General features: G+C 39.6%; 1 protein-coding gene, 1 non-coding gene and 1 pseudogene across 13 annotated transcripts; 2 read left to right on the top strand and 1 right to left on the bottom strand.

Annotated features, from left to right (window-relative positions):
• Positions 1–2,647: 2,647 nt before the first annotated feature.
• Positions 2,648–2,754, top strand: LOC147921526 (small nucleolar RNA R71). Its single transcript, XR_015589894.1, has one exon. It is a non-coding gene; the product is annotated as a small nucleolar RNA R71 (small nucleolar RNA).
• An 8,142-nt stretch (positions 2,755–10,896) lies between these two features.
• On the top strand, positions 10,897–12,331 carry LOC147921525 (putative disease resistance protein At5g43730 pseudogene; annotated as a pseudogene).
• A 475-nt stretch (positions 12,332–12,806) lies between these two features.
• On the bottom strand, positions 12,807–20,553 carry LOC104760584 (putative ion channel POLLUX-like 2). Of its 12 annotated transcripts, none has more exons than XM_019240449.2 (23): positions 19,092–20,553; positions 18,249–18,304; positions 18,044–18,147; positions 17,546–17,799; positions 17,074–17,145; positions 16,723–16,795; positions 16,501–16,599; positions 16,268–16,422; positions 16,077–16,181; positions 15,857–15,943; positions 15,378–15,462; positions 15,139–15,286; positions 14,953–15,029; positions 14,614–14,862; positions 14,418–14,531; positions 14,249–14,341; positions 14,040–14,166; positions 13,881–13,957; positions 13,757–13,804; positions 13,608–13,677; positions 13,453–13,526; positions 13,244–13,354; positions 12,807–13,163 (listed from the first exon to the last, which is right to left on the bottom strand). In XM_019240449.2, exons 1-23 carry the CDS (start codon positions 19,112–19,114, stop codon positions 13,062–13,064), a joined length of 2,403 nt encoding a protein of 800 aa, XP_019095994.2. In that variant the 5' UTR covers positions 19,115–20,553; the 3' UTR covers positions 12,807–13,061. The 12 variants fall into 12 exon arrangements, with proteins under 12 accessions (XP_019095994.2, XP_010481833.2, XP_087356377.1 ...); XM_010483531.3 differs by having other exon boundaries at positions 18,044–18,114; XM_087500251.1 differs by having other exon boundaries at positions 15,857–15,971; positions 18,044–18,114; positions 19,092–19,720.
• Between the last annotated feature and the right edge of the window lie 1,137 nt (positions 20,554–21,690).

Raw genomic sequence — 21,690 nt, 5'->3', positions numbered from 1 at the left:
CGGGTATCTGCCCGATCGGCTACTCGAGTATCTGCTCGGGTGGTGGATCGGGTTGAGCATCGGGTTGGGGATTGGAAACGTCCACTCAATGGTTGGGAATGCGAAATGTCTCCTCCTCCCTGGGAGTCACGAGCTTCGGTGGAATCACCTCTGGTTCTAGCAGCGGCAGAGGTTAATATGCTTTCCTTCTTTTGGTAAGTCTTCATCTTTGGAGCCAGTGTGGAACTTTTGAAAAGAAAGAAAAGCTAGACTCGAAATCAATAGGGTTAGTTCCCAAAAATTTTAGAACACTCAAGTTTAAAAGAGAGAAGAAGTAAAAAGGAAGAAGTTTAAAAGTTTTTAGCACTTATCGGTTTTGGCTTGGGGAAGAGAGAGTCTTCTTTAAATAGAAGTGGCTGCAGCTAGGGTTTTCCACTTGGGATTTGCTGAGAGTGGGCTTCGGGCTGTGGAATTCGGACTCACTCGCCACTCGATGGGGAACACGACCAGGCGCGTCGGGTACGGATTCGGGTAGAGCCTTGGGTTCCCCAAAATTTCTCTTCCTTCTTTTTTTAATTTTTTTTTTTTTAGATAAATGAAAATATGGAAAATAAAATAGAAAATAAGATAAAATGAATAAATAAGAATTAAAACAAAATAAAGGATACCTTTGGGACTTCCTGCCAAGTGAGCTTGTTAGAAGTCACTAAGCTTGACTCTTCATGCTACTTAAGCATGGGTTTTAGGAGGGAGAGGTTATGGAATCCTCTCCACTGGGACAAACTGGCTTACTGGATTTTCTAGGTCTTGTCCAGGTTCCACAGCAAATGTACTATGAACTTCCTTTTGATACTTGACCCTTCTTTGTTTAGTCCGGGTGGAAAAAGTTTGACCATCAATGGTTTGTCTCTTAATTCCCTTCTTGATGACATATTCCATTTTGAAGTGCTCTTCATGCTCAATTATGATCTTCCCATGCATCACATCAATCATTGCTCCTATTGTTGCCAAGAATGGTCTCCCTAGAATCAGTGGATCGTCTGGTTCCTTATCCATATCAAGGATCATAAAATCAGTAAAGACTTCCACCCTTCCAATCCTGAGAGGCAAATTTTCCAGGATCCCAATCGGATGTCTGATTGTTCTATCAGCTAGAACCAAATACAGACTACTTGGTTTAAAACTGTTGAACCCCATCTTGTTGGCAACTGATAGCGGCATGATGCTGACTGAAGTTCCCATATCGCACAAGCAATTTTTGAAAATACGAAGTCCTATCGAACATGGAAGAGTGAAAGAACCAGGATCAAAACACACCCCACTCCTCATAATTTTATTACCAATCTCCTTAACAGCTTCCTTAACCTCAATCCCTAGCTGAACTGTCTCCTTGATGATTTCCTCTTGAAGTTCGTGTGGTGACAAGAGCTTAGGAGGTGGAGCTTTCCGCTTGGCCATACACTCTGCAAGCGCCTCTAATTGGATGTCAAGAGCAGCATTGAACCTTTCCTCTAGTTCTCTTTCTTTTGGTGCAAGCATTTGAGGTTGATCTGTCATCTGGACATCTACTCGATGTATCATCCGATCATAATCATCGGGTGAGTCATCGGGTTCTGCTTCGGATGGTTCTTTGATTTGTGATTCTCGAACCAATACTTGATCATCAGCTCGATCAGTCTCCTCGGGTAAAGGCTCGGGTTCATACTCGGATATGTAATGCTGGTACTCGTTCATCCCATAATGATCCATAATCTCCCCATCTTGAACATCACTGTCCTCAGTGAGGTAGTCCTCATAATCATCATCAAGGAAAATGGCTTGGGCAGTGGCATAATCCTTTGGGTTCTGAACAGCTTTACCTGGAAGCTGGTTGATCTTTGGTGGTGGTTGGTTGTTGTGGTGGCCCTCTAGGTACCTCAACTTAGTGTTGAAGGTATCATACTTGGCAGTCAAGTCGTTGTATCTAGAATCGATCTTATTGCTCATGTCGGCAAAACGTTTGGCATTGTCCATTGCAGCCGATGCTTGACTCTGGATCATTTGTTGAATCAGTCCGCGTAGATCAGCTTCTAGGGATTGGTTCTGCGGGCCTTGCTGTGGTTGGAATCCGGGTGGTGCAATTGGTTGATAGTTGCCAAAGTATTGCTGCTTAGGAGCATAACCTTGATTGTATTGAACAAAAGGCTTTTGCTGACCTTGGTTCCCTTGGACTCCGGATGGGTAGACTTGGTCTTGAACATTAGCAACGTTGGGGTTGCGGTAGGATATGTTCGGGTTTGGTTTGTAGTTGTTGTACCCCTTGTTGTAACCTCCTTGGTTGTTGATGTAGTTTATATCCTCTAGCTGAGCATTCTCCCCATCTTGTTGCAGAAACTGTTCTTCCTCTGAGACGGCATGGACATGCTGCTGCTGGCTTAGGAGCTTATCCAACTTGTCATTTAGGGCTTTCATGTCCCTCTTGTACTTGGCATCTTCCTATCCAGTAGATCGCACAGTGCAATCGTACTCCTCATTGTAATGGCCATCAGATTGAGCCAAGTTCTCAACGAGATCCCAGCCTTCATCGACATCCTTGTTGAGGAAGTTTTCATTGCTTGCGGTGTCTAACAACACCCGTATCTTTAGGACCACTCCTCGGTATAGTGTACTTAGCAATGAAGCATTGCTGAAACCATGATGAAGGCATCAGGTAGTGTATCCCTTGAAACGTTCCCAAGCTTCGCTGAACGTCTCATTGTTCTTCTGAACAAAGCTGGAGAAATCATTTCGCAGCCTTGCAGTTCTGGAGTTGGAGAAGAATTTGGCTAGAAACGCCTTCTTGCATGCTTCCCAGGTAGTGATGGACTCCTTGGGGAGTGATTTCTCCCAGATGTGTGCTTTGTCTCCCAAAGAGAATGGGAAAAGCCGGAGCTTGAATCCATTTTCACTAACTCCATTTATCTTGGTTAGGCTACAGAGCCTATCAAAATCATCTAGATGATCCAACAGGTCCTCCATTGGCAATCCATGAAACTTGTTGCTCTGTATCATCTGGATGAGACTACTCTTGATCTTAAAGTTGTTGTTCTGAACAGCAGGTGGCACAATGCAATGTCTTTGAGTGTGAGTAGATGGAGCATCTCCTGCTCCTATGTGGGTCCTCTCTTGAGGAGCTGGTGGACCATTCTGATTATTCATCTCCTCCTCAATTGTTGTTGGTTGTGGTTGCTGGACTTGTTTTTGACGCAGTAGCCTAGGTCTGTCGATGAAAGGACTCAAGTGTTGGCTACCATTGGATCGTGTTTGCATGCACAAACAGTTGACCGAGTGAGTACACGAGGGTCAACTCGATCCAAGTGATCGAGTGACGGGTCGGGTGGGTACTCGGGTTGTACCTTAAATGCAAGACAAGCAAAAACGAATGTAAACAAGTCAGTACCGAACCAAAATGGTAGATAGAACTTGATCTAGCAAGTGCTGAAATCCTAAACGTAGCAAATTAAATTCAACCAAATGGCAACAACGCCAAATTGATAGTAGGATTTTCACCCAGGGTATCAATTCCCTATGCAGTTGTAGTACAAAGGGTTATCAATCCAAATGGTTGTTATGCTAGTAGATAAGATATGATCAGAACTTTGCAAGTCTAGTCAAGCAATAGTTGGGTTTGATCTAACAATCCTAAAATAAACAAAAGAAAGCAAAAAAACAAGAACCACACGACCTAAGCACTCGATGCAAGCATTTGAGTACATGATCGGGTGGGGTGATCGAGTAAACAAGATAAACAATAACAACTCGAAGGTATACTCGAAGCAGGTGATCGTGTACCTGTTCGGGTAAGGGATCGAGTGATGAATAGAAATGCAAACAATCTAAATACGAAAGCTCCTAAGGATGGGGTAATCGACTCTTAAGTGTTCCTAACCAATACGGATGTCCTACATGCCTCAAGCAATTATTTCCTAGACAATGAATCTCTAATATCTTGTTAAAACACTCTCGTGATAGAAACAATCAACCTTAATCACTTCCCTACCCAACTCTCGTTGGAGAAACATGACCAAGCAGGCAATACAAACCGATTCATTATTGTCAATAAACCCCTTACTCATCTAATGTCTTAGGCTAAGTGAGTAAATATCTAGCATTGATTGATTCAAGAATTTCATCTACACCTCTCGGTGGTAAAACGCCTTAGATCTAATCTCAACCTGTCGGTCTGTTGATAGCATTAAGAACACCAATCTAGAAGGGAATTTATAAAACACAAATATCTAAGCTAAGACATCCTAACCGATCAAGAACACAAAATCGTCTATCCGATCCCTAGAAACTTTACTACACTATTCAGATCTCATTGCAGAAAACACAAAAGCATAGATAAAAGAAAATTGCATTGTATTAAAAATAGAGTAGAGTAGAAGAGTATAGAATCCAAAATGCAAAAAGAAAATGAAATTAAATCTTAACAAAAGTGTAGAAAGAGTTTTGAGTCGCTCAGTTTCTCTCCCAGAAGCTCTCGCACTCTATTCTGAGGGTCTGCGGCGTGCTAGGGCGAGTGGAAGAAGAGAGGGGTTTATATATGGAAACCCAATAACCCTAGCTTCTCAGTCCTGCCCGAGGGTCTGCTCGATGGGGTGCACGAGGATGTACTCGGGTTGCTCTTCGGGTAGGCTCTCGGATTGTTCTTTCTGTTCTTAGCTCCTCCTCGATCGGGTTGGTGTTCGGGCTGTTCTTCCTGTTCCATAGCTCGTTCAGGTACATGCTCGGGTTCGACCTTGTTTCTCCCCATTTTCGGCTCTTAAGCACTTGTTTTCATCCAAAATATGCAAATGCAAGAATGTAACACCCTAAATGGCCTAAATGTGGATTCCTACAGTAAATGACCTAAAAATGCTAAGGTTGGGGTAAAAACAATGCAAAATATGGACAAAAAGGAATGCTTAAACATGAAGTTATCAGCATACACAGTTGGTTGTGTGTGACCTGAATCATTCGCTATTAATTGTAGCAGTGTACTTAGCAAACAACACCTCACGCTAACAACTCTGGCCACAGTGAACATCTTATCAAGTCCTCCCGTATCAGACACAAATTCAAAGTATAAGAGCTTTTGATCAGTTTGTACCATCTCCCCTCTATCCTTGAAGTTTTTTTGTAACTCCCCAGCCCTTGTGAATCCAACTTCATAGTCATTCTTGCAAAAGCTAGATGTGTGCAATTTCTTCTGGCCTTTCTTATATTTAAACATCCATGATCTAGGAGACAATCTCATCTTCTTCCTTTGCTGGATTCGGTTGCTACGAAACAGACTTTTATTGAAGTGTAGCTTACCACCAACAAAATATATGTCTTGGACAGCCTTTAGGCTATCACTAATGGACCAAGTTTCTTCTAGCCAAACTGCCTTTGCACTCATCACCTTCTGAAAACGTGGGCACCCTGGCTTGTTCTTATTTCTGACACCATTACAAGGCATGTTATCAAATATTTGATGTGTTTCATTTGCTTGATTGACATTTTCAACATCAACATGTGGAACCCTTAATGAATCTTGCTTCTGCACAACGTCAAAACCAAATATGAAGTCTATTGGTGCTTCTCTATGTTTAAACTTGAATCTCCAAGATTTATACCCTTTCGTTTTCTTCTTTATTTCCAGCATCTCTCTATGTTGAGAAATTTTACCGAGCACTTGGTGTGCAGAGCAATTCTTCTTAATACTTAACAATTTCTCACCACTCTCAACACCACTTTCAACCTCAAATCTCTTATTACTGTTCTTTTGAACCCCTTCTTGCTCCAGATTCTCGTTCATCACCAGAGTTCCTAGATTTTCCAATCCTAAATTTACCTCCCTAAGTTCAACACTCCTCAAAAGCTCAGAATTAGTAATAGGTACCTGAAATTGTGGAGTTGGTTCTTCCACTACACGAAAACATGGCGTTTGTGACCAACAAAATCGTCTTAAATCAGTCGCAAAGTCGCTATGTGTGACTGTTTAAAGACTGATAGAAACGGTCGCTAATATTTGGTCACAAAATATTTTGGTCGCAAAACCGTCGCTTATGTGCGACACTCTGCAGACAGCAGTTGTAGTCGTTAAATAGCGACTACATTGAGAAAACACTATAACTTCGTAAGTGCCGACGGTATAGTGACTAAATTATTCAGTCGTATAGTACGACTCATTGTAGACGATATGGTAGTCACAATGTGCAACGTTTTGAAGACTGATTTAATACTACAAACTTGAGGATGAACTTTCAAAAATCTGAAATTTGGTCGTAAAGTTGTCACTATGCTAGTCACGGAATAGTCTGAATCGTTTGTGACTGACTGAAGACTAAGTATTGTAGTCACAAAATTGTGACCTGATTACAACGAATTTGATACCTGGTTTGTGTTTTTTATAGATGTAAATGGTCGAAAATTAGTCTATCTTTCGCAATTCATTTGTGACTCTAGACAATTTAATTTGAAAAAAAACCAGAAATTAAAATTAAATCCCGAGTTTGAATGATATTAAACAAAAAGATACATATCATTCATCGATCCTATCCAGAAAATAGTTCTAACAGATAGAAATCTTAGAACACAACCCAAAAAATAGTTATAGAGGCTTAAGAGTGAAATATTAAGTTAGGTATGAGAGGTTGATAATGACAAAGGAGAAGTGGTTGGTGGAATAGCTGGTGAAGTGATTGGTGAAGTGATTGGTGGCTGGTGAACTAGCTCCTGAAGTGGTTGGTGCGGGTGGGTTGACATTAGCTGCTGTGGCTGGAGTACTGATGTTGGCTGCTGGGGCGAATGGCGCATGGGTTGGTACTTGAGATGCCTTGAATTCTGCAACCCCGGGATCACTGGTCTTCAAGTAGGAGACGAGCATCTCCAAGGTTGAAATGCGGTTTTGAGCGTTATGTTGCTCCTCATCACGTCGAGCATCTTCTCTGACACGTCGAGCATTTTCTTCTTCTTGATCAGCGAGCTTACGACGAGCAACCTGAAGTTGTTCTTGAATCTCTAAGAGTGAAGTAGGAGTAGAGTTTGGATCACTTGCCTTTCTTTTCCCTTTGCTGATTATCTCGGACAGACTTCCAAGTCCATAGGGGGTTCCCTTGGCATCTGTTACAGTACACTAGACATAGAAAGAGACAATCATTCACCAAACCAATTTATATGAAAATAAAAGGAGATAAGCATTCACAAGACAAACATAATGCAAGAATCATGATTATAAGTTTTAATGTCAAAATATTACACCAGATTATCAACATCAAGGATTCTTAAGCATCAGTCAAAAGTATTTTAATCAAAATCAGATACTTAAGTTAGCTATATAAGACAATCAACATAGGCAAAACAAAGAAAAATGTACAAGTAGAAAAATGTACAAATAATTACCTTCAGAAAAATGTCATCTATTTCATTAACTGGGAGGGTTGCATAAGTAGAGTCTGGCGACGAGTGGTCTGTAGCATCAGGACCATCAACCTCCATTTGAGACATTACCTCTTCTAAGTTCTTCTCATATGTCTCAACCACTTGTTTGGCCTTCTGATCAACAAAACTTCCATCTGCCTTTGTATGTGTTGCGACAAACACCTCTCCAAGCGATACAGGACGTCCCAATTTTTCTTCCTACAATGGATAAGAAGAACAATCAACAATCAACATTGTGCAAAATAAAATATTTAAAGTTAGTGTAAACCTTTTACTTACCATCTCTTGTTGAATTTGCAAGTAAGATTTATGGCCGGATAGATGTTTGTGGACTCCAAGAGCGTCACGATCAGAATTACGGGCTTGGGATGCATTTGAGCTCTTTTCAACAGCTTCGGGTGTGTCCCAATGCTCCCACATTTCTTTCCAGAGCGTAGGGTTAATCCAAATAGGTTGCTCACCACTCCTCTTCGCTTGGCTTACAATGCCTTTGATTCTTTTTTGGCTATCTTCAAAAATCCTTCTCTCACAAGCTCAGTAATCGCGACATCCCAGTTATATTTCCGCTACACATTAAAACATTGTCAAGTAAGTATAAAGAAGACAAATTCATTAACTAAGAAAAGTGGAAAAAAAGAATCTGTGTCAAATATTACCGCAAATGATCTAAAGTATCTCTCTCGTATGTGTAAGGGCGTAACCTTCCAACTGAAGTAAGGACCATCAAACTTTCTCCTTAAAATCCCAGAAATAACACGAGAGAGCTTTCCTTTGTCTCGTCCAAACCTGTAAAAGGGAATATGATATAGTTAAATAATACAACCCATCAAACAAAAACAAATGAATCACATAAGAATGTTTGATATGGATAAGAAAGTTTGAAAAAAAAAAAACAGACCATAAACAAGAGAGTGTGATATCGGTTCTATCCCTAAAGCCCAAACTTCTTCTTCTTTACATCAACACACCAAACTTTATCTAAACACAACACACAACACAACATAACACACCAAACTTCTTCTTCTTTAAAGGACAGTGAAGGGTTTCGGGAAATTTTGAGAGAGAGACGAAGAAGGGTTGAATGTCATAGGGTTGGGGTAAATAATTGATTAATAGGGTTGAAGACGATTAATTTTAATGTGGGTGGGAAATCGATTTATTAATAATATGTCACATATAAGTAGCAATGTACGAGTTTTCATGTTTTGTATTCATATTGTTAAAATTATAAAATTAATTTAAAGGAGTAAGTAACTAGACGTAATTCAGTCACAATTTAGGGTAGTAGTCACACATTAATCAGATTTCAATCACAAAGTAGACTCACTTTAAGACGCTTCTACGACAGCAGGAGATTAAAACATGAATTTAAAATAGTGTCACAAAGTAGTGGTATTGTCAGACTCTTTTGTCACGAATAAGACTCTTTTGTCACAAAATTGCGATTATTTTGCGACGCTCTCTTTATTGTCGAAAGAATGTTCCAAAGTGTAGTGTTCTTCCACAAACACTTTCTCTTCTGTAGCTTCATATACCTCATTCATCGTACAATACTCAGTGGATTCACAAAGTTCTTCTTTAGGGAGCTGTTTCTGATCACCTTCAATCATGAAAATCCCTAATTTCTTGTGTTTCAAGTGGTGATGGGGAGTTTCTGGCTCTGCGCAGAACACACACAACCCCTTCAACCATCTCTCTTCAATTTCTTCCAACAATATGCTCCGACGGATCTTCATCTTGCGATCTGACAACGGAATTTTGATCTCCACCATGGATTCCGAGGATGACACAGCTCTGATACCAGTGTTAACGATAATCAATAATCTCCACAACAAGTCAGAAACTTAAGAACACAAACAGAGGAAAACAGAACGATAACTTTTAATTGATAAGAATGAAACAACGTTCACAAGAAACGCAGAATCATCATCTCATCTGCAAGAGTCTCAAAGAGAGAATCTCCAACAACAACGATGAGGAACAAGTCACCAAACCCAGAAAATAGAAACAACAATTCAGGTTTTGCATAATAGAAAGGATGAGCTAACATGTGCTCTTATAGAAGGCTATTTATTCCTCGTCCGTGACATTGACAAACTCTGATTCGTTACTCCTCCAGCTGTTATATCGCATGTGCTCTCCTCCTTTGCTTCTTATCTTAGCCCAACATGTGCAGCTCTTGATTTACTGTAACACTTAGTTATGATTGCTTAAAGAATGATCAAGTCAAATTGTGCTTCCTATATTGCTCTTTGTTTCCTGAAGATTATGAAATAGAAAAGGAGAAGTTGATAGAATACTGGATATGCCAAGAATTCATCATAAATGCGATCAAATATGAAGATGGAGGTACCAACAAAAGTTATGATATTATTGTCTTGTTAGTTCGTGCACATTTGTTGATTGATTGTAAACTAAAGACCAAAGTAAAAATTCATGATGTGATAGGTGAGATGGCTCTTTGGATAGACTCCAACTTTTTTTTGTAAAATGTGAATTTCATTAAAATGAAGGCTCTGTAGTGAAATACAGACAGTTTGAACAGAAGAGTAATCCTTGCCAAAAAAAAATAAGAAAAACAAGGAGAGCTCTGATTTATGCTTTGTGTTGAGTAGTAAGACTAGTCATATTGTAGCCAGATTAAAAGGAGGTTCATGAACTGCTTGCAATGTTGCTTTGCTAAAATCGCATCTCTGATTAGGCGGTCTATTCCCTTGAAGAGTACTAGAGCATCTGTAGAGATGTTATTATGGTACATGTTGTTGCGTTCCAGCCAAAGACCATATAGGGTAACTTGAGCGACCAGGCGACGAAGACAGAGTGGCGAGGTGGAGTCCTTAGTATCGAGCCAAGCAGAAAAAGCGACCCACGTATGGAAGGTGAAGGCAGTATACCCCAGGCGATGAGTCACTTTACGCCAAAGAGTTTCACTTACCTCGTAGCGAAGAAAAAGATGGTCCCTTGATTCCAGGGCAGATCCACAAAGGCAACAAGCTGAGTCTATTTGCATACCCCATCTAGCTAATCTCTCTCTTGTTGGTAACCTGTCCAAATGCATGAGCCACATACTGAAAGCGTGCCTGGGTATGTGACCTTTGAACCAGACTTGAGCTGCCCAGGGCTGCAGGGGAGAACGTGAGCGAAGCGCATCCCAAATCCTTTTGGCTGAGTAGTTCTCGAGCTCCTCTGCTTCGATGCACCAGAAGTATGAGTCAGGAACGGGAGCAAGAGGAAGCGGGATTGAGGTGAGATGGACTTGGAGAGCTTCCGCTTGTGGAGACCTTGTTGGTCGAAGATTCCAGCCAAACGAGGAGCACGCATAAGAGACTGTTTCTTGTAATTAAGGGAATGCCTGTTTGAGTTGGTCCCAAAGGTCCCAAGAAATTAATCAAAGGACCAAAAGGGAAAGATTCAGTTTGTGTGAAATCTGGTACACAGGTACGTCTCATCCCAAAGGACATCAATTGGGATATTTTGAGACGGATGTCTTTAATGAATACTCAGCTTGAGGAGATATCATGCAGTCCGGACTGCCCCAACCTTGCAACCCTATTACTCCCGTATAACAAGTTGTTGGATATTTCAGTTGGATTCTTTCGGTTAATGCCACAACTTGTGGTCTTGGATCTTTCTGTAAACGGGAGTCTTGTTGAGTTGCCGGAAGAAATTTCTAGCTTAGGTTCTTTGCAATATCTCAATTTGTCACACACAGGGATAAAATCGTTACTAGTTCGTCTAAGTGAGTTGATGAAACTAATCTACTTGAACCTGGAGTTCACTCGTGAACTAGAGAATCTTGTTGGGATAGCAAAAACCTTGCAAGTGTTGAAATTATTTTACTGCCATGTTTGTGTTGATGACGTATTAATGGAGGAACTACAACACTTGGAGCACTTGAAGGTTTTAACTGCAACCATAGAGGATGTCAGTGAAAGCATGAAGACATTTGGTGGAACAAGGTTAGTCTGTAAGACACTGGAAGAAGCTGTGCCATGACATAATGAACCTGATGTTGAATGATGTGGCGAATTATAATTGGATATTGGAGTTTCTTTTATTATTTAGCAAGATATCATCGGATCAAATAAAGAAGATTTGGGGTTATCTTAAATTAGAAAAGTAGATTAGCCGACGTGATATGCTAGCTATCTATATATATTGGTATTGAGGCTTAAGGTTTTTCTTGAGCCGTATAGAAAAAGTAGGAGCCAAGCGAATAAGCTTTTAGGGTTCTTAACAAGTTTTGGTTAGATTAAGAATTGGTCAGTGACAAGTCGTGTTGACTGTGTGTAAATCTGATTAAACATATCTTGTAAGATTGTTTAAGTGATTCTTAATAAGAAAAGAGGTTCTTTTCAATATTGGCTGCATCTTCGTTTTTACGGTCAGGATTTTGGATAGGATACAAGGAGATGACCGATTGGCGACTAGTGTTAAAGGTTTATGTCTAAGAAAAATGTCAGCACCTCGTGTAATATTAAAGACGGTAGCAGTGGGAGGTCTTCAACGCCTTGGAATAGTGACCTCTAACATATCTGAGATAAAGATTGATTGGCAAAGCAAAGAAAGAAGGGATGAGATTTCACCAATGGAGATCCTCCTTCCATCCACTACTTCTCCAGGCTTCAAGCAACTCTCCTCTGTTACTATAATCCATTTGGAAGGGCAAAAGGATTTGTCATGGCTGTTATTTGCTCAAAATCTTTAGGAGCTACAAGTGGAGTATTCACCGAAAATAGAAGAAATAATAAACAAGGAGAAAGGAATGAGTATTAGCAGAAAGCATCGAGATATTGGTGTTCCATTTGGGAACTTGGAATCCCTTACGCTTTATAAATTGGCTGGACTTTCGGAAATCTGCTGGAATTATCGGAATCTTCCTAACCGTAGAAAATTCCAAGTCAAATATTGTCCAAAGCTACCTTAAGATATAGCTTATTTTCCCACGCATGCATAGGAATAACGGGTGGAATGAGGGTCTTAAGTGAATGGCTGGTCTTTAAAATACAGACAGGTTTGTAATAATACAGTTTTGTTTGTGTTTATATGTACTGCTTTTGTTTCAAGAGCTTGTCTCAAGTACAGACAACAGCTTTTGTTTCCTCTCGATCTCTTCTGTGTGAATAAAAAGATATGTTGGCGTGCTTTTGTCATGTTCGGCGCTATCTCCTAAGTAATGAGCTACAGTTTGTCAAAAGAGAGCATAGATGGCATTGGTGTTTCCGGATAGAGCTAGTCTTAGATCCATGGGACACGGTGGAAAAAAACAACATTTGGGGAATATTAGTCCACCAAAAGCAATACAATTCCAAGTTTTGGCCAATGACGCAACGACATCTTGTAAACATAATTTTTCTTTTCATATTGCCTCCGTGATTTGGAAAAAAATTATAAACCTCGAGTTGGAGACATATAGGCTTTAAGAAAGGAAAAAAAAAAATTCAAATCATTACAAAGGCTGGTTTTTATTCGGGGTGAAAGAAAGAACAAAGAACAATGACCAAAAAGGGGCTTCGATGCAAAAGCGTTTGTTCTTTGTACAAATTTAACGACTTATTTGATGCTTGCGTTGTATTTGTGAGTCAGTCTCCTTGCCCAATGTTGCATTGTGTGTAAGAAACTATAACAAAATGTGGTATATGAGAATGTATACAGTTTCATAGTGTGATGGGTTGGTCTCCTTCAAGCTCCGATATAACAATCAACGAGTCACCCATTTCGAGAGAGAGAGGTTCATTCTTTGGTAGCGGATTGATCATCTGCAATCAGAAAAACAAAGTTACCAACGTTAGTGAAGAGGAAGAGGTTAATGTATGTTGCAGAGTAACAAAACACTCACCTTTTTACCGCCTTTTATGTAGCCTAGAGCGACTTCTCTCCTTAGCCAAGCCCGCTCTGAGAGCTCGGTGAATGAAGGGTTCTCGCCCTTTTTCATGTACAGCTCAATGTCCTGAAGAGTGTCAAAGCAAACTCAAGATTTTTAGACCGAAATTAAATGTTACTGACAAAAGGATTTGAAGGAAGACACTATATTTCTTTTTTTTTAACCTTAACGTATATCTCATCACCATCTGCGTTTAAAATGTCCTTCCACACCTCGTTCAGTTCGCTATTTTCAGCAACTGATTATATAGAAAAGAGTATTACTATTGTTCGGATTATAGGTAAACAAGAAACAAACATTTGAATAGATGGAATGTAACCTTGTGCTGTTACAAGGCTCATAACTTCCTCTGCTGCAATGAAAGTTAGGGATGGCTTCAGCACTGTTATCTGTATAGTTTTGAGTAATGTTTCAGCAACTTAACCATAAGGAAGCTAACAAGAAAAAAATAGAAAAGCCTTTCAATACCTGCTTGCCGAGATTTGAGTCGACGATTTCAGAGGCTAGATTATGTACCTAAAGAAACAACATAAATAAACAAATTTTAGCTACTCAATGTGGTTTTGGATTCAATGACAATTTAGTAAATTACCTTTACTCCAAGCTTGTTGCAGATGCTTTCAGCAAGGAGAAGAGAATAAGCAGATTGTTTGTCTGCTCTAGATGGATCTAAGAGACATTCAGACTTATTTGTTAGTGTTACCATTATTCCAAAAGACGAAATCAAGAAGAAATAATGGCAAATGCTTACCTCCAAGAAGCCAGTCTCGATCTGATATTACAAGGATGGTCAGAGGAACAGCTTTGCTTTTTTTATATTTACTTTGCATACGCATTATAGTTTGCTTTAATGTATCATAATTCAGAGGATTCCCAACCTGCGGAAGATTGAAAACACATCAATACACAATGACTTTGAAGCTCTTCTTGTACAAAGCCACTGAAATTGATATCATTTACCTTATGTGAAACTTGGATGTTCTTGATTTTCACTGAACCCATACTATCGTCCACTCTTCTTCTATCCTCTAGTGGTACATCCGATAATATTTCCTGTGTACATAAAATTATTAGTAACTCATTATGTGAGAGCCAACCAGAGAAAAATAATTGTACTATATGATCATACCAATGAACTGCCTGGACCTAGATAGTTATCAAACTCCTCGATCATATGCACAACATCTCCACGCCAACCAAGTAATAGTATAGATTCTTTGGGTCCTTTGATGGAATCTGATCCCTGAGCAAACCATAGAATAAAAATTTTGAAGTTTCAAAATTTTAAAAAGTCTAGTATTGTAGGGGGTAGTTGGGAGTCAGACCTTTGATAAGGACTTACGAGGACGCATAATTATCTTCGCTAGCCGTGATCTTTTTTTCTCAAAAACTTGCTTTGGAGTATCAGCCGGAGCTACTGTAATGTTCTCAAGTTTCATGTCTGTATACAGGAGTTGCTTCTTTTTCCAATTGAGAGGTGCGATAAACAATAGTTTGTCGGTTTCCATGAGCTCTTCGTTATCATTTGGGTGGAAATTTACTTTCCCATCTCGTAAAAGGCCACACACCACAACCTGAAAGGAATACATGTAGAGAATGAAATTAGTAACAAAGATCAATTGATTCGAAGAGGGAGAAAACAATCTCTCAAGAGTCAATCCTACCTCCTGGAACCCCAGTCTTAGTTGTCTATACTTCGTCCCAACTAGATTGGGGAAGCTGCAAAGATTAAATACATTTTCTGCAACGAGTAGACTTGGTATTAATTAGTCTTGAATACAGGCATTATAAAAACATGAAGTAAAAGTTCTAAACAGATAACAGTCATGTAAGATGAAAGCACACTGTACTTGAGTAATTTAGTAGGTGCCTGTAGATCTTAATCAGGTCCTTTTGACGTGAGCATTGGACAAACAATTTCGACGTAACATTTTCAACTGGCTCCACTTTCAATCCCGAAATGGACTTGAGAAGATCATACGTATTAGGGCTTGATACCTGCATACATTTCCAGGAGCAAGAAAGGAAAAAAGATCAGAATTATAAACAAGAAAACCCTTACTGCACAACGTTTAGTTACCTAATTTACCTCTACAATGGTCGGGATCGATTCCATCTTTTGAATGGGCTGAAGGGCTAATACAGAAAGAAATGCGTCTGTATCAACTTCATACCTGAAACAAATGTTTTAACTTAAATGATTCCTCTTTTACAGAGTTTTAAGATTCCATATTTTTTACCACTAGCATTCCAGTTTTCTGACAGGTTGAAGAACATTTTTTTTTTCTTTGTATTCACTGAGAACCAAAGTGTGTAATGAAGAACAAAGTACACAAAAAAACTAAGAGTAATGATTAATTATCAATGAGTTAGTTCAAGAGAACTCTGAACTCTCTACCCCAAAGGCCCCAAACCACCCAAATACACTGAACTCGCATCATATACATGAAAGAGTTACGACACTAAAAACGATACTACTCAAATATTTATTGGAACTTCTCAGTTTCCATAATCATCTTCCGCAAAGCTGATACACATATACTTTCTAAGAGAGTTGAATTTTTGTACCTATCACCTTTCGTTGGTAGTATGATAATAGCACGCGCCTTAGAGGCGGCAGCCCTCTCAAATGATTTCGTCATGTTAAGACTACAACTGCACTGGTAGAAGCATGAAATCAGCACTGTAAATGTATGCAAACCAAGAAGAACATTAATTGATATGGCATGAACCTAAGCAGTATTTCAGATTCATTTCCGCTAATTAAGAAGCGCATCAACCACTTTACCTCTTTGTAAGGATATCAATATGATTAAAATCTTTGGAGTACGCCTCAGCTAGCTTGTCCATCTGCTTCCTTGGAGTATCAGACATGAGCAGAAGTCTCTGCTTCCTGGAAGCATGTAACAAAGAAAAGTAATTATTTAAGTCAACATAAGCAAAGAAATAAATTGTAAGACATATAGAGAGCCAAAATACCTAGTTGTGGCAGTACCTAAGCGAACAGCATGCTCATGATAACTGTTCAGTTGCTTTAGTATGAAAGGTAGATGACTGTTTATTCCACAAATGATGATATGATCAGCTTCTAGGACTTGCATCTGTGCCCCTTCCCTCAGTTTCGTCATATTATACTGCTCAGACAAAGCGATTAGGAACTTGTACCATTTAACATTCATTTCGCACCAGCAGTGTTTATCTCAAGAACTCACCCGAAATTGTTCTGTCATTGTGCTTAAAAGCCGAGAGTAAAACAATATTCCCCAAATGGCTAGGACAAATCCAATGACTCTTTCAGTGCGTGTCTTTTGCTGCAGTTTTCAGTAAACAAATAGGCATTAAGTTGCAAGAACTCTATAGAAATATTGTGAGGCTTGTCAGTTGTAATCGATCTGAAATAATATCTTTGAATTAGTAAAGAAGCAAATCATGACCTTCAGATGAGTAGAAGAGGAAATGAGGCATGCCCAGGCCTCCCAGAGGCAGTCTTCTAAGGGTAGGTCTTTCCTTCACAACAAAAAGGGAATAGCAGTACGCATAAGTAAGAAATCATGCAATGGAAATTCATACGATAGAGGTTTAAGTATTTACAAGAGTCTTCATATAATGCACACAATATACATGTACCAGACTTTTTTGCTTATCTACAATTTCTTCATCAGACTAAAACAAAAAATTGTGCTTTATCTTCCATTTATAGAGGTCCAGAAAAAACTGATCATATAACCACACTAAGACGATCTTGAGAAGAAATTGATAAGCTAAGTTAAACAAAGCAGTGTTACCTGAATTTGAAAAATAGGAGTCCCCCAATGAAAACAAATGATACACATGCTATCATGAGCGCCACAAGGAACCTAAAATAGCCACGACAAGTGATCGGAACAGATGTCATAATCACAATGAGAATTTATAATATACGACATTTGAACAATGCTAATTTCAAGGACAGTGACACTTAAAATAATACTAAGCATGAATTACGTAAGTGAAGGAGAAGCAAACTCATACTTAGGAGATCCTCAACCTCAAACCCGTGTCCTCACTCCCGGAAGACGAAAGATTTAAGTCAGATGTCTACACTACTTTACATGTTTCATCATTTTAAATTTAGTGAATCATCCTAGCAATTCTGAAACTTACCAATATTAACCATCTAATACCGCCAGTTGCTACTGTAATTGGTAACATCAGTACATACAACTATCTTACAGAAATAAAAGAAACACAAGCAGCATATTTGGGTTTAGGACATACGTGCCAATGTTCTTCTCGAGCTGAATATTGAACAGGTAAAGAAACCTTGAAAGACCCCATTTGATATCGTAAAAAGAAGGAACGGGGACGTCCAACTTGAGAGGAGTAGGTAGAGAGTTGGATGCACAAGCAAACGGCAAGCCAGCCCCCACTGAGTTCTGAACGAGGCGGGGAAGCTCTAAACATATCTTTTTCGCTACTCTGAACACTGCATACAGTGGGATGCATCCTATCACAAGTTTATATGGAAGACTCTGCAGATTAAGAAGATTCTATATCATAAGCATACAAAACCTCTTAAACAATGGGCTGAGATTCATCTTTCAAACCGAGAACAAGTGTATATAAGAAGATATCAGAATAATCATCTTGCAATCTAAAAACCTCTTAAATATCAACGAAACAAGCTATTCGTCTGAGTTTTTGCACAGGACATGACCTAATTATATATAAAAAAAAAAGATACAGAACACGAAACTGGAGATTGTTTAGGTTCACCTTATGAAATTTGGAATTGACACTAAACGGCTCTGTGTCTCCTGCCCTTTGAGATTTGACTTTAAAGGTCTCTGTAGTAGCAGTGAAATTGAGGAAGAAGATGACTAATAATGAGAGACAATAAATAAAGAGTTTGCATCAAAAGTTTTGGAGACTGACAAATTTGAAAGAGACCAATTGAGGAATAGTTCTCAAAGAACCTCACCTCTGCATCTAAAAGACTCAATCCCACCTAAAGGCGGAGAGTGTAAACTCAAGCTCCTGCAAACAAAACAAAAAAAAAAAAAAAGAAAAGATAAACATCAATCAGTCAAATACCCCAATGAGGCTTTTGATTGAGTTACCAATAAATGTTTTTTCCCAAATTCCGTTTATAAAACCCAGATTCAAAAGTTCCACTACTACAAATCTTTAAAAAAATTAAGAACCTGTTAAAAGAGGCGAATTGATCGCGTCTCAAAGCTTGTGAAGGTAGTATCAATGGCTTCCAGCTGCTAAATAACTGAACAGCCACCATTTTTTTTTTTTTTTCGTCTCCTTCCTTAATATTTTTAGTTCTCTCGCTTTGGTGATGATATATATATATATATGCAATTATGATTTTTATTTTTTTAGAATTTCTAAAAAAAAATCCGAGGGAAATGCGTATTTTTTAATTAAAGTCAAGTTTTGTTGTTGTTGCTGTGTTTTTTTTTTTTTTTTTGCCATTATTGATTTTTTTTCTTTTGTTAATGTTTTGGACCCAATTTGTTAAGAAACAAAAAGAAAAACATTTCATTTAAAAAGTTTTAGTGAGAATTTATCACTGCATATTACTCGATTTGAATCCAATTGTAACATAAAACCAGCGATAACGAGCAAACATTGTTTTTCCTGCTTATCAATGGTTTAACTATCAATTACAAGAATAGTAGTTGGCGACCAGCCACTGAAATTTCAAATCGCTATTTTTGTTAGCAAATGAGTTTTAAAACGCAAAGCAATAATTACTAAAACGTTCTTTTATATTTGAGAAAAAAAGAAAACAAAAAATAAATTATTACGTTACCTGAAAAAAAAATTATAAGCCATGGCGACGGCGAGGCGATTTTGAGATTCTTTCTTAATCTCTTGATGAGCGATGATTTTGGGTCCTGGTTTTGGTTTCTTGCGGGTTCTCGTGGATGTGTTTTGGGGTTCAGATCTGTTGTTCGAGTTTGTATCTGATTGAGCTTGATTTTCGGGTGTGGGATTACGATCGGGGGATCTCGTGGAGACCTCCTTCTCACTGTAATCTGTGGTTTTCTTCAGATTTGTTTACGGATCTATTTTTGGAGATCTCTTTCGGTAATGGAGTCGGAAAAGGAAAACGAATCACTGGCTATAATTCTTGGGGTCGATTCGATTGGAGTTTGGGCATGATAGGTCCTGATTTTGGCCAGTGGTGCAGATCATTCTCGGGATCTCATCACGCTGACTGCGGGTTTGAGTATATGTTTGAATATTTTCTACAGATTCCGGATGATTTTGCATTCAATGGTGCGATTGGGTTGATATTTTTGTGTTTAAGAATGGTTTATATAAGGGTTCATCAGGATAGGGGGAAATCTCATCCTTCTCTTCATCAATTCTTCTCTCCTTTTTGTTTCGGGTTCATAGTTCGACCTTTTCTTCTTTTTTGTTCCTCGGTAATGTCTCAAAGTGTGATGTTGGGCAAGAGTCATCTTATAGGTGCTGCGGTTCCAGCTGTGACTAAGAGGAAGGTGAAGATTCCTTTCTTTGACAACACAACCTTGATCGAGGGTTATTCCAAAACGGTGGTGGGGAGGTGTTTCAATCCCCAACGTCAAGACATGAAGTCTCTCCTTATCATGTTTCCACGCATATGGCAGTTAGAAGGGAAAGTAGTCGGTGCAGACTTGGGCATGGGCAAGTTTCAGTTTGATTTTGATGACTCCATTTTACTTTGATCCTTGGATAATGTCAATGGTGCGGTGGACACCAACGGTAGATCCTTTGTACCCTTCTTCTTTAACATTTTGGTTCCGTATTATGGAGATGCCATTCCAGTTTTGGGCTGAGTCAACTTTCCGGAGGATCGCTACAGATCTAGGTCGGGTTGAAGTTGTCGACATTGATGGTGGCCGAGTCCAGGTTACAATTAATGGTCTCAAATCTTTGAGTTTCGAGACTGTAGTGGAGTTCCACAATGGGGAGGAGACCGTTGTATCACTTAGATATGAACGGCTATTTGGTTATTGTCGGCGTTGTCTCAGCTTGTGCCATGACGATGATCATTGTTCACTGTTGCAGCCGCCAATGGTCCCCGATGTTCCGGTTCTGCATAGTGAGGGACCTGAAGATCGTCAGGCTAAGAGTTACAAGGGCGCTGTTACTTCGGAGTAGAGGAGGGGGGCTGGTTATGATGGTGGTTACAAGGGTGGTTTCAAAGGCAAACACACAGGAGAGGTTTCTCATGCTGAAGGCAAGCGACCTTTAGAGGGGAGAAATACTAAAGGTACAAAGGCCAGGTCTGAATCTGCGGCAAGAGAACCGGTGGCTAAACTGAGGCGGTTTCAGTCTTATGTTCAGTACAATGACCATCGCCATTCACGGGAGGGTGCAAAGGAGACTACTGCTAAGGAGTCCGCTGCATCGTCGGTGGTGATGGAGGAGGGTGAGATGTCGGGTCCTCAGGTGGTGACTGGTGCTCCTATTCCGCCCAAGGTGGTCCGTAAGGCCTTGTTTCAGGAGGAGAAAACTGATGTTGCTGCAGTTACGAATGCGGAGGAGACTATGGTTCAAGAGGAGTTGCCTTTGGCTGATGGGGAAGGAAGTCAAGGACAAGTTGGGGATCGGGTTTTATCAGAAATGGTGGACGAGGACGAGAACCTCGGGTCAGGGGTGAGTGGTGACAGTTTTGTTCTGGCGGTAGCGGGGTTTGTTGGGGGAGTGTTCTTTGGAGAATGAGGAGCTAGTTGATACAAGTCTCCAACAGAATGTTGCGGATGCGGTGATTGAGGGCCAAGATGCTCCTGGTACAACTGATGCGGTCCAAGATACCATGCTGGCTGGTGACATTGGCTCCGACGTGATGGAGACGGACCAGCAGGTCACGGATGGTGATACGTTGCCCAAGCAACGTAAGGGTAAGGGTACAATGGGGTTTTAAAGGGATGGGGTCAAAGAAGTTGAACGTGTATGTTTGTACTCCTCACAAGCGTCCAGCTCCTCCGAAGGGTACAACTCCTTCCGGGGTTACTAACAATCCTAGGCCACAGGGGGTGGAGAAGGAGGCAATGGGTGGCATCAAACCACCTCTTCCAAAATCAGATAAATGAAGGTTCTTAGTTGGAATTGTCAGGGTTTAGGTAATAAAGCGGTTATTGGATATCTCAGGGATTTATGGAGTTAGCATCGACCAGATTTCTTGTTCCTCTCAGAGACTAGACAATCTTTTCCGTTTTTAGAAGCATTTGTTGGTCATTTTGGTTTTTCCTATTTAAAAACTGTTGAACCAGTTGGTTGTAGAGGCTTGCCTTATTTTATAATAATAATTTTAATGTTTCAATTCTCTTTGAATCCAATAGATTGATTGATGTGGAAATTGATTTTAAAGGCAAGCCTGTTTATTTGTCCTTTATTTATGGTGATCCGGTACCTAATAA

Source organism: Camelina sativa, chromosome 18 (assembly GCF_030686135.1).
Source record: "Camelina sativa cultivar CO46 ecotype springtype chromosome 18, ASM3068613v1".
NCBI lineage: Eukaryota > Viridiplantae > Streptophyta > Magnoliopsida > Brassicales > Brassicaceae > Camelina > Camelina sativa.
The sequence above is the reverse complement of the archived record's forward strand: the minus strand, read 5'-3'. Positions and strand labels throughout refer to the sequence as shown.

What these genes read in the sequence shown, in the direction of transcription:
- LOC104760584 (XM_019240448.2), bottom strand. Translation starts at nt 18,560, where the DNA reads ATGGTGGCTGTTCAGTTATTTAGCAGCTGGAAGCCATTGATACTACCT. An exon ending in GCACCTACTAAATTACTCAA is followed by an intron (nt 15,030 to 15,138) that starts GTACAGTGTGCT and finishes TACTCGTTGCAG; the next exon opens with AAAATGTATTTAATCTTTGC. An exon ending in ACTCAAATCTCGGCAAGCAG is followed by an intron (nt 13,678 to 13,756) that starts GTATTGAAAGGC and finishes AAAACTATACAG; the next exon opens with ATAACAGTGCTGAAGCCATC.